This window comes from Manihot esculenta, chromosome 18 (genome assembly GCF_001659605.2).
Source record: "Manihot esculenta cultivar AM560-2 chromosome 18, M.esculenta_v8, whole genome shotgun sequence".
In the NCBI taxonomy this organism is placed as follows: Eukaryota; Viridiplantae; Streptophyta; class Magnoliopsida; order Malpighiales; family Euphorbiaceae; genus Manihot; species Manihot esculenta.
Genome location: NC_035178.2, coordinates 2,141,010 through 2,153,213, shown reverse-complemented (window position 1 = coordinate 2,153,213; position 12,204 = coordinate 2,141,010). Strand labels below are relative to the sequence as shown.

Here is a 12,204-nt window from a genome sequence, read left to right as displayed (position 1 = left end):
TCAGATATCTGTAAAGCCTCAGAGTTGAACCTAGCTACATACTCCTTCAGGGATTCATTTTTCCTTTGCTGAATGGTCTTTAAGTAGCTCATCTTTCTTTCTGCGGAAACTCCGATGATGAATCTGCTAATAAATACACTGGCCATATCTATGAAGCTCTTAATGCTTCCTGCCTCTAAGCTGTTAAACCAGGCTTGGGTCGGTCCTGCTAAGGTGGTAGGAAAGACCTTGCGCATCAAGGCATCCGAGTGGGTCTGTAACTCTATGAAAGTCGTATAGTTCAAGACATATTCCCGGGTGTTTCCTGTCCCGTCATACCCTGCCATGGTTGGCATCATGAACTTCTTTGAAATGGTTTCTTGTTGAACCCGTCTCACAAATGGTGATGAGATTGACAACAGGGGACTGTTGTTATCTCGTGCCCGCAACTCTGTCAGTAGTTACTCTTTCAATCTTTCTGGCTTTTCATCTACATCCTCGTCTTCCTTTCTGGGCCTCTTCTCCAAGTGGTAGTTTCTTTCTAACTTTTCACTCTTCGACCTTCCTGCTGGCTCAGAGGAGTAGCTCTCAGTCCCATCATTCTCAATGGGCTCTCTCACTACTTTGCCTCTTGCTATGGCTATTAGCTCGTTTCTCTGACTGGCATCTCCATCTCCGTCATCTGTTCTCTTATTATTTTGCTAAGGGGCTTGATAGTTTAATATGGGTTGGGGTTCATTGACGTTGAACCCCTCAACGGCAGGTGGTATACTCAACGGGATGTTAAGCTCTCTCTTTTGCGATATCTAGTCTACCCATTAGGCAGTGTTTTGTAACTGGAGAGTCATACTTTGCAGCTCTTAGTTACATAAGGTGATCCGAGATATGGTTCCGTCTAAGCTCGACGAAGGGCTAAACAATATAGGGAGTTGATTTAATGGAGCGTCCTAGCCCGGTTATCATCAGCTTTCATTACCATCAAACAATTACTAAAAATCACACTATACCCTTCCGCCTTTCTTTTTTGTTTTATAACTTAGCCGTTAATTTACAAGATGGCTGATGGAAGATCGGATAATCCTGGTGAGTCACCATTCATCATAATTTCATCCAAAAACCAATTTTTCATCACTTTAAAAATATAATATAATATTGGATTTAAAAAGTTGACAATGAAAATCTTAATATACAAATTATATATTCAGCCGAAAAAAAATGAGAAGCGCAACATGGTGTTGATGTGGGGTTGGAATCATAGTCTTCAGGAAAAAGACTAGCCACCAAAGCGAACTGAGACTGCAGCCCACTTGATAAAAATGACTAATTAGATGAAATTCTTTTAGTCCTTCAAAAAAGATTTCATCTTTAAATATAAAATATATTGCATATTAAAAGAAATATATACCACTTGTAAGAGAGAGATTTCCCATTGTTTCTTTATAAGAAACTGATAGACAAGCATAATTCAAAGATCTAGTGTGTTTAGAGATTATAGAATTTCTTTGTCATTATTAATGAATAAAACAAAAACATATATATTGATTATTTGAGTGATTAATTATAAAACATGGAGTTGGCTGTCTAGGCAACCAAGCAGACAAGAAATTAGACTTGAAGTTGCTGAAGATTTCAACTGTTCACACCAATGTGGGCTTTCTTTGCTGGAAAATTTACGCGCAGGTTTTCACATCAGTGGCCAGGTCTTACTATATTACAGTCAATGTGTGTGTCTCAGGCTGAGTCTTCATTGAATCAACCTTAATTTTGGCCTAATCTAATGTTGGTCCTACATGTTTATTGTTACAATCTAATCATTTCCTAATCGATCCCATTATTTTCCATTGTCTCTGGACAATTTCTTATATTTCTGGAACATAAACTTATTATAAGAATCGACCAGTTCAGTCAATTTTAATTAAAATTTAAATTCCAAATGTTTCAGTTTTAAAAATTACATTAGTATGAATATGCTAAAAGATGAGTTAATATTCTTGTGGATGGGCTATGGTCATTGAATGGTAGCAAAGGAGAGAGGTAACAGTCGACACTTTCAGAATCTTTTTATTGGCTACATACAACAACATCGTCCAGTCTCTGCACCCACGTGAAGCTTCTCTCCCACTACACCCCACACAGATCTTCCGTATCCTTAAGTGGGCCCCTTTTTCATTTTCTTTCTCTCTCTCTCTCAGCGCACGATGGCCCCCGCCTTCGCCGTTTCATCATCCCTCCTCTTCCTCACGTGTCTCCTCACCCTGCTCACGCATGTGAGATCCACGTGTTCTTCTCTCTCCCCTCGTTTTGTCCTATAAATTCAGAACTTGCATCTCGTATCCTAGACATGAAAGAACCCAACGCATTTGTCAGACACACACACACACACACTCTGTATAATTTCTCAGAGACACAAACAAATCATTTTCTTTACAGATCAAGAAACAAAGAAAAATAAAATTCTAGTGCTGTTTCTTGATTTTCTTGGATTTCTTTATATAATTACTCTGCAGCTTCCAATCTTCTTAGAGGCAAGTGTGTACGTTGTGCAACTGCAACGTAAGAAAAGGCCAAGAGGGAGTGTGATCAAGTAGCATCGAATCTGTGTGCATGGCGTGCCAAATCTTTAAAGCGCAATCTGGCTTACGTTAGCTCACAAGAGATTTTGTTCTCTTCTTCTTCTGTACTTAATACATCTGCAACTACAAAGTACCCACCGCCATCGCCTCCTCCTTCTCTCCGCCGGTGGACGCATTTTTCTTCTACTTCGCTATCGTCTTTTCTTCTCTTATTTGGAAACTAAATAAGTAGGAGGAGGAAAACAAGGAAAAAAAAAATAAAAATGGCTATTAATAAGCTTCTTTTGACATTTGCTATCTGTCGGTTGATTGTAACCGTAGGGTTGACCGTGGACCCAGCTGAGCTTCTCCGGCTTGGCGTCGACGGTCAACTCAGCGTTGACCCTTCAGACGTGGACATCGCTTCGCTTGATTTCGGCTTGCTCAACCGTGCCAAGCCGATGGCAGTATTGCGTCCGGCTTCTGCAGAGGACATAGCCCTGCTTGTTCGCGCCGCTTATAATTCGGTTGGTGGGTTTACGGTGTCTGCTAGGGGTCATGGGCATTCCATAAACGGTCAGGCACAGACAAGTAATGGAGTAGTGATTGAGATGAGCCGTCGCTCTGGAGGAAATCATCAGCTGGGGTCGGCGAATAATAATCCGGCTCCTCCGCATGTTTCAGTGAAGGATATGCATGTAGACGTGTGGGGAGGAGAGCTATGGATAGATGTGCTGAGGAGCACGCTAGAGTATGGGCTCGCACCAAAATCATGGACCGATTACTTGTACCTTTCAGTGGGTGGTACCTTATCAAATGCAGGGATAAGTGGGCAAGCTTTTAACCACGGGCCACAGATTAGCAATGTTCATGAACTCGACGTTGTTACAGGTTTAATTATTTTCTCTTTCCATACATGCAGCATTATTTAATTGTTTGGCTGCGTTAATTTTTCTTGCAGGTTTTGTATTTTAATATGTGTGGGTTTTGTTTTAAATTGTTAAAATTTTCAATCAGACGTGGGGGATTCTGTTGACATTGGGTGATTAGAGTGTTTTTGTCTTGATTCTTGAGTGTTAGCTACAGGGTTTATGAGTGTTGTTCTCCTTTAAAGTTACCATCCAAAAATCCTTTCATGATTATTGAATTTAATATTCGCATATATATATTTTTCGCTTTTTTGGATATACTAATTATAACCCTTAATTTGTCTGATATGGGAAGATGGATGGGTACTTGAAATTGGAAGTTTTTGGTGTACTTGTAAGCGTAACCATGCATGCACCTGGTTGTGTGATGTCAGGGAAGGGTGAGATCTTGACATGTTCAGAAGAAGAAAACTCAGAGCTGTTCCATGCCGTTCTTGGTGGTTTGGGTCAGTTTGGCATCATCACTAGGGCAAGAATTTCCCTTGAACCAGCTCCCCATAGGGTACTCTTCTTTCTCTGTCTTCCTACAATAATTTAGCAAGTTGGACGAAATAATTTAATGCCCTATTGAAAGCGTATACAATAGCATTAGATCACACTATATATTGATTAAGCAGAAGTGGATGCCTAATATGTTTACTTCAGAAATCCTGATTTAAAAAAATAAAAATAAAAATAAGGTTTTCATTGCATATATTTATATCACTTAAATGAATAGTTTGGTGGGACATGATGACACCTTTACAAAAATTTCCTAGTATAGTTAATGACAAAACTGAAAAGCCTAGTATCATTATTCAGGGTGGGTCCATTTCCAAGGACCACTAGAGCTTTTCTAAGTTTCTAACCCACATATTCAAACGGCTATTCTAAATCAGTAAAGCTATATTGAAAAAAAGCCAGTTATATTGTTGAGCTCATCAGTATTAAATTCTAATCCAAACTAACTGTAAAAAGATAAAGTCATATATGCTTCCAATTTGCAGTTTCTGTTCTCTAACGTAGAATTTTCTGGTGGGTTTTTATTTGTTATTGTTAATGTAGGTAAGGTGGATTAGAGTACTGTACTCCAGCTTTTCGTCCTTTACAAGAGACCAAGAGTATCTAATTTCCCTGCACGGAAAACCAGCTACGCAAAAATTTGATTACGTTGAAGGCTTTGTTATTGTAGATGAAGGTCTTATTAACAACTGGAGATCCTCTTTCTTTTCCCCTCGAAACCCAGTTAAGATTAGCTCAATTGGTGCTAATGGTACTGGTGTTCTTTACTGTTTAGAAATCACCAAGAACTACCACCAATCCACTGTGGACACCATTGATCAGGTATCTTATTAATTATTTTTTGTTTCCCTTTACGTAATTAATTAATAGCATGGGGGTGATTAATTAATAAAATTTATAAGAAATTGAAGAATGTAAAATGACTTGTGTTGGAACGAGTTAGAAGCTTCTACTACTGGCATATTAAAAAGACATAAGTGTTAATTTAATTAGGCTTTGGACAAAATTTCTTGGCCTCCTAGATTACATGATTGAGATTATAGACCGAGTAAATAGTTTATAGGAAAATCATGGTATTATAAAAATGCTAGAATACATTTGCAAGAAAACATGGAAGATCTTGTGTAATCTATGGCTTCCATCCGATCCTAAGTATTTGAATTTTATATTTGCATTAATTAAATTATAATTGTAAGTAAAATCTAAGCCGACCAAACTCACCAAATTATTCTCCTCTAATCAAGTGATCTCTCTCTTCTCAGAGTTGATTAAATAAACTGATTGGCGTCAAACTTATCCTGACAAAAGCAACCGTCTTGTAGCAGCTATTTTTTATGCGGTTGTTGTGTACTTTGATTGCATATTCTAATAAGAAAAGAGATTAATTTAATTAATTGTAATTATTAAATAATTGTGTATGCAGGAAGTAGAGAGTCTGTTGAAGAAGCTGAATTTTATTCCATCATCAGTGTTCACGACGGATTTGCCTTACGTGGATTTCTTGGACAGAGTCCATAAGGCGGAGTTGAAGCTAAGGGCTAAAGGGTTGTGGGACGTGCCACATCCTTGGCTCAACCTCTTTGTCCCCAAATCAAGGATTGCTGATTTCGATAAGGGCGTTTTCAAGGGCATTTTGGGCAATAAAACAAGTGGACCCATTCTCATTTACCCCATGAACACAGACAAGTAAGCTCTTTTTTTTTTTCTTTTAATTAATTTGTATACCACACTATAGCTACTACCAATGCATGCAACATGCAACATGCAACATGAAACATGCAACTATACCTTTTAATTAATTAGCTAAATAAAAATTAATAAAAATATATGGGAGTATGTCCTATATAGTTATTGGATGATGAGTTGTCTGTTTTTACCATAACCGCACGTTGAAATTTTAAACCAAAAGGAGATAGATTTTTCTGGCAAAAGGATTCCTGTTATTGTAATAAAAAAAAGGGACAGCTAGGATTGACAAACACTTTTCTCTTTTGTTGACTGGAACCCAACAAATCGACGGTAATGATGAAACAAATGGGAAGATTCTGGTGTCAGGGAGATCTTCTCTGATGGGGATGCTATGCCTATCCAAGTCTTGTTGTTACTTGGGTAGTTTTAGTACTCATGGGTAACCACCCATTTCCTTCATAACCATCAAATCAAAATCTTCTATCATCAGAGTTCTTTTTTTATTTAATTAAAATTTATATAAAGAATACGTAAAGTTAATTGTAAATGTTTAATTTAATAATTGTTACAGAAGATTTTACCTTTCAAATGAAAATCCTCATTCGTTGATCCTCGTGATCCTGTGCAGGTGGGACCAAAGGAGCTCCGTAGTGACACCCGTTGAGGAAGTGTTTTATTTGGTGGCGTTTCTAAGATCGGCTTTGGACAATGGTGAGGAGACCCAGACATTGGAGTACCTGAACAATCAGAACCGTCAGATTCTCAGATTCTGTGATGATGCAGGAATCAAGGTGAAGCAATATCTACCTCACTACACCACTCAGGAAGAGTGGATGGACCACTTTGGGGATAAGTGGTCCCAGTTCTACCAGAACAAGATGGAATTTGATCCCCGGCGCATTTTAGCAACTGGCCAACGTATATTCACGCCGTCCTTTGTTGCTGCGTCATCATCTTATTCTTCTTCTTCTTTTAGTACCGTGGCCCTGTGGCGATAAGCGACGACACACGCAGATTTTCTTCTTTTTTTTTTTTCTTTTTTCTTTCTTTCTTTCTTTTTGAAACTTATATTACACCACATAATCGCATATACTGACTTAGGAAATTCTTGTACATAATGCCAAAATAGGAATTCGAATTACTTGATGCTTTGAAGCACTAATATTAATAATAATTTAGGATAATCTACTTCTGTCTAACACTTTGAGTTTATGTATTTTAAAAAAATATAAAAGTACATAAATTTTGATATTTCAACACTTGATATAATAAACATGTTATTTTATTAGTAGATTTTATCATTATCAGTATTTTAATATCTCATCAATATTTGTCTATTATTAATGATTAAATTGATAAAAACAAATGAACAGATTTATTTTTAAATATAAAGAAACAAAAAATAATAATTTAGATTTTAAGAATGCATTAGGAGCAACTTTGTTTTCAAAAAAAAAAAAAATAGAGGGGAGGGGGCGTTTGTGTATTAGTGGCTAAAGTTGGGACGGAGAGACAATAATTGACACTTCATTTATATTTAGAGGGAGCCAAAAGTATATACTTAAAATGTAAAATAATTTTTAAATTTTTACTACAAACCTAAAGGGATTCAATGTAATAATCTATTAAAAACAAATTCATTTAATCTATAGTCTATTAAAAAGAAATTCATTTAATCTATTCTCATTTAAAGATTAAAATTTCAAAAGGGCAGGATAACCTACCAACCCCCCCTAGGTCAGTGCCAGAGAGAAGAGGGTTCGGAGAGGGTTCAGAGGCGTCTTGATTCTGAAGGTGCAGCTTCTAATGTACCGGTTCCAGCGGTAATTCTGAGGTCACTGTTTTTTAACCCTATTGGCTCACAAGCTCCTTCAATCGCCGTGTAATTTGCTTACACTTCAAATATCATTTTGCCATCTCAAGGAATCAACAATCGTTATTACTACAACGCTCTTTTAACTGCCATATAACTTCTCCCTTTTGAGGTTAATCACTGTCCATAATGATGCTCTAAAGTGGAGTTCATTCTTAAAACTTGGGCAGTATTAATGCACAAAATCGAACTGGGGCTGCACCTGGCACCAGTTCACCCATCAACAAACAAACACGATTAAGCAGCTATGAGGCAAAACCCAGAACAGCTGTAGCAAGTTAACATAAATATTGCACAGTCAATCTAAAGTGTATTCATGTTATTGCTCTTACTTGCACTGCGTTTTCTCTTCTCATCTCCTTCCTCTTCAGCTAAGATAATCTCATCTTGTTTGCATTTGCTCCACAGTTGCATCCCTTACCATTACACCTAAAGCAATAAGAACTGCAAGATTGCCATTAGCTCTGTAAATAAGTTGACAGTACACTTCAGAATTTAGACCATATCAAGAAAAATGAAGCAAACTCAGCAAATTCCAAGTGATGTACCTTTTACTCCACTCAATATGATATGGGTTATTTTCAAGTATCTTCCACTTCAGGTTGCTTCCCCAATTTTGTCAATGCTGACGAATATATAGTATTCCTCCTCACTGATGTTTTTTCAGACACCAACTTGACTGCCTAAAGGCACATCAATGCAATCATAATCACAATTCGCCTCAGAAACTTCTCACAAATAAACAAAACAGAAAGGTGGTCATATAAAGGCAGTAAGGCACCACCACTTCAATTATAAACAGGTTTAAGCTAAATATCACTACCATCCACATTTACTGATATGCATGAGTAATGTTCAGCAGGGATCCACACATTATTTGCTTGAGCTTAATCTTAAGAGAATACATGTGTATCAGAACTCTGTTCAATGGTCGCATGCCATGTGAAAAGGGCATGCCAATGGAAACTAAAGGACTATATTACTGTAAATATGTCTTGCTGCTATCTCCTTGTCACATTAATGACACGACATATATATTTCCAGAAAAGGGAGAAAAAGAACTTTCAAAGAAGGGTTAATGACTTGCTATATCACACGGTTTGCATGTTGTTTTCAATTTTTTCCTATATTTCCTTGTTTATCAATTGGTTTATAAGTCCTTTTCTTGGAAGAGCTTATGGTCTTAATATATTCCGGTGTCAAATCCATCCCCTCTCAACTTATATATTCCATAAAGAGTATTGAATTTGAAATTGACCAGCTAACCCAAATTTTTAATCATTAATCTTCTGAAATGTCGGGCAGAAGTAAAATGAACTTATATTTCCCTTTAACATGTAAAAACTTGATTCAACTTAATTAGTCAGTACCATAGAAAGACTGTGCCCACAGGAGATCAGGTCTCCCAATTCATTCTCAAGCTGACTATCTGATGGAGTTTCAACCGACTAATTCAACTTGCCTTTAATCAACAGTGTGATCTCTCCCTTAGGTTAGTGACCTGAAAACACTTCTTTTGCCTTTCCCAGAGTACCCCGCCAAAACTGATTGCAAAAAAAAAAAATATTATCAATATTACCATTGGCATACAAGGATCTTGGGTAGGCCACTGACAGAGTAAATTGATATTAAGAATTCTGTTTCACTTGATATGCTATATATTTCTGGAAGACATTGCAAGTGTGCTTAGTGTTTACTCCATATTATTGAATTCATACAAGTACCAATATAACATGGCAATTTACATACTGATTGCAATAATCAGGCATCAAGTTCAGCTTCCACTAAATATGCCTGCTATGGCATTTTTCCTGCCTCCATAAGTCACAGCAATTATCTTTAGACAAGGCAGATGCAGTAAAGAGTGACATTCTTGTCGCTTACCCAACTAGTTCAGGTATGATTAACTGAGTTGTAAACTTACTAAGCATCTCATGAAGATTTTCTTCTTCTATCATAACAAAAGAAAAGATGTGGAAGGCCTGGAGGACAGAATTCATACCTGATGTCCTTATCAATTCTAGTTGTACTCTGATTTCAATAGTTGATTATAATTCCTAAAATCAAGTAGATTATCTCAAGCTTCACATTTACTAGTGGTCTAACAGACTAAAGGAAGTTGCAGATGGTTTTCTTTTTCTCTTGGAGGTGGGTGAGGGGGTGGGGGGCTGATGGCTCTTTCAAAACTTAGAATTTATTGATTCATGACAAATACAATAGACAAAATGAAGAGCAACTTAGCTCAGGTCTCCTGGGTAGCATCACTATTGCAGCTAAACACAAAACCCACCTCCTCATGTATTTTGATCATCTCCCGTGGTATGACACACTGTCTGAAGACCAATCAAATGAACTGTCACAACCACCCCTGAGAAGTTATCTATATTAGTTAACATGAGAAAGACAAGGGATAGAAAGAAAATTTTATTATAGTAAAACTAGTTGAATCCAACTAATGATACAGTGATCCATAAATTACAAGCAATTTAAAAATGTAAATCCTATCCACCAGTGAAATAGCCACCAGAAAGTAGCCAATATGCTATTCTAGAGCTACTCTAAGAATTTGTATTAAAAGGTAAAATCTAAAATGTAGAACTTAGAGAATCTGGATTATATAGCACATTGATAGACTCTAGAGATTGCAGTCAGCACAAGTGAATGTGTAAAATAAGAAACATTCACCTTGAGTCACCAAAGAGTAATGACGTCCCTTCGAGAAATTGATAAAGTTTACGAGGAGGAACATAGAATATTTGCGTTCTTTCTCATCTGCAGAGGCTATCAGCCGGACTCTCCTGGATCTGGCATGCTTGGAAAGAAATCCAACTGCAGCAGTATTTAAAATATCAAGTCCCTGGTAATCTTAATGCCATTAACAATGTCTATGATGCGATGCATATGTACAAGCATGCACAAACATAAGCATATCAGGCATCAAATCTGAATATAAAAGGAAAAACATCGCCAAATGTAAACTCATCTGCGGCCAAGCCTGAGGCAGAAAGAGCAGCTATTAAAGCTGAAGGTCCAGGAATAGGAATATCAGTAATATTTTCATTCACACATAACTTCACCTGTGGCAAGATTCCAAAGTGTTGGTAACTAAAAAGGAGGTTCTAACTTGCATGATCTTGCATGATCATGATAAACTAAAACACAAATTCTAAAGTTTATTCAAAACTTTGACAGATAGCACCAGAACATCCTGATTCACTACGTAACTGCTAGGAATTACACAAAATGAAACACAAGAATGGTGTCTTCTATCATTAATTTTTCTTTTTTTTTTTTTTCAACTTTGTTTATACTTGGTTGTTTTTATAATTAGATGAACAATTATTAATTCATCAAATGGTTGTTAACTACAAAGTAGGATTTATGATGTTAAAACAAATAATCATAGAATTTCTACAATCACTATAAGAATTGATAAGAGACCATTTGTCAACACATACAGTGTACTTAATTTCAGTCATTTGAATGAACAATTTCCCAGGGAGTAACTATTTCTCAACATATACAGTGTCCAAGATAACAAAAGTTCCGATCAACATTTGGAACAATTCCATTGCCCTCAGTTAGAAACATGAGGGGAAACAATCAATAGACTTACATCCAATCTCACGGGACATTAAAGGATTGGATGAACACATTCCAGATTCAATCCTTAACTTTTTCACGGTTAAGAATACGCACGTAATTAAGATATAGAATGTGCTCACAAATTCTGCAACTGGATCACTAATGCCCAGCATCCCTGCATCACTGATCAGGCCTACAATCTCACCCCGTTTCAACCTCTTTAACACAGTCAATTCTCTTTGAGACTCTTTAACACGGTCAATCAATCTCACTCCGAATGCCTTATATCTTCCGCAAGTATCACATGAGCAGATGTAAAAAATTTCCGCAATTACAAGATCAAAACCAGCAATAAAATTATTTATGAAGTTTGAGCAAGCACCTCAATGTGATATCTTCAAGGTTTCCTATTGGAGTTCCCACTAATTATAGACCAGGTTTCAGAGGATCCTGCAATAATAACCATACGCCACAGGGTTGATGGTAGAAGAGGTAAGATACCTCTAAATGCCCAAAACAAAATCAGGAGAAAGTTATAATCTAACACGTTTTGATGACTGCTCGGGAATTGAATCTGTAATATCGGAAGAAATTTGCGAGCTAGAACAGAAGGAAAGCTGAGCAATTCTAGGGTAACCGGAGATTAATTTCAAGGGTATAAGGTCTGTTTGAGTCCGGGAGAAGCAGGAAGGCAGTTGCCGCCATGAAAGAGGCGTAGCAAGCGTTATCATCATCACAGGTAACCACCGTAGCAGCATTTATACGGATTGTATGGGGGAATAGGAAACAGGAAGAACCCGAGCATTAGGGTGCTTAGTGTCAGGATTTTTAGCACTCGTATAAAACTGTGCAGCACTTGATCTTTAAGCCAACTCAACCTTTACCATTAGATACTTGAATATAAACAATTTAATAAGTCAAGGTTGTATATGGAAACAATACAGTCAATAGACCAGAAGTCTCACCATATATTCCATAGATAAGAACTAATAAGCCACTTAAAATAACAAAATACATTATCATTCATCCGATTATTATATCGGATTATTATAATAATTCTCAACTCTTTATAGACAGGAACGATAGAAGGCAATTG

General features: G+C 36.9%; 1 protein-coding gene and 1 long non-coding RNA gene across 9 annotated transcripts; one reads left to right on the top strand and one right to left on the bottom strand.

Moving 5' to 3' along the window:
* Positions 1-2,311: 2,311 nt before the first annotated feature.
* Positions 2,312-6,648, top strand: LOC110607020 (cytokinin dehydrogenase 5). Its single transcript, XM_021746064.2, has 5 exons — positions 2,312-3,422; positions 3,835-3,962; positions 4,505-4,783; positions 5,385-5,647; positions 6,279-6,648. Exons 1-5 carry the CDS (start codon positions 2,816-2,818, stop codon positions 6,646-6,648), a joined length of 1,647 nt encoding a protein of 548 aa, XP_021601756.2. The 5' UTR covers positions 2,312-2,815.
* LOC110607021 lies at positions 6,247-12,000 on the bottom strand. Of its 8 annotated transcripts, XR_006349453.1 has the most exons (10): positions 11,654-12,000; positions 11,491-11,558; positions 11,249-11,396; positions 10,209-10,352; positions 9,814-9,891; positions 8,894-9,067; positions 8,072-8,206; positions 7,856-7,967; positions 6,458-7,725; positions 6,247-6,387 (listed from the first exon to the last, which is right to left on the bottom strand). It is a non-coding gene; the product is annotated as an uncharacterized LOC110607021 (long non-coding RNA). The 8 variants fall into 8 exon arrangements; XR_006349450.1 differs by having other exon boundaries at positions 11,249-11,558; XR_006349449.1 differs by having other exon boundaries at positions 11,491-11,999.
* Positions 12,001-12,204: the final 204 nt, after the last annotated feature.

Excerpts from the sequence above, each read along its gene's own strand:
- LOC110607020 (XM_021746064.2), top strand. The coding sequence starts at position 2,816 with ATGGCTATTAATAAGCTTCTTTTGACATTTGCTATCTGTCGGTTGATT. Across the intron at positions 4,784-5,384 it reads CTGTGGACACCATTGATCAG|GAAGTAGAGAGTCTGTTGAA; the intron begins GTATCTTATTAA and ends TTGTGTATGCAG. Across the intron at positions 5,648-6,278 it reads TACCCCATGAACACAGACAA|GTGGGACCAAAGGAGCTCCG; the intron begins GTAAGCTCTTTT and ends GATCCTGTGCAG.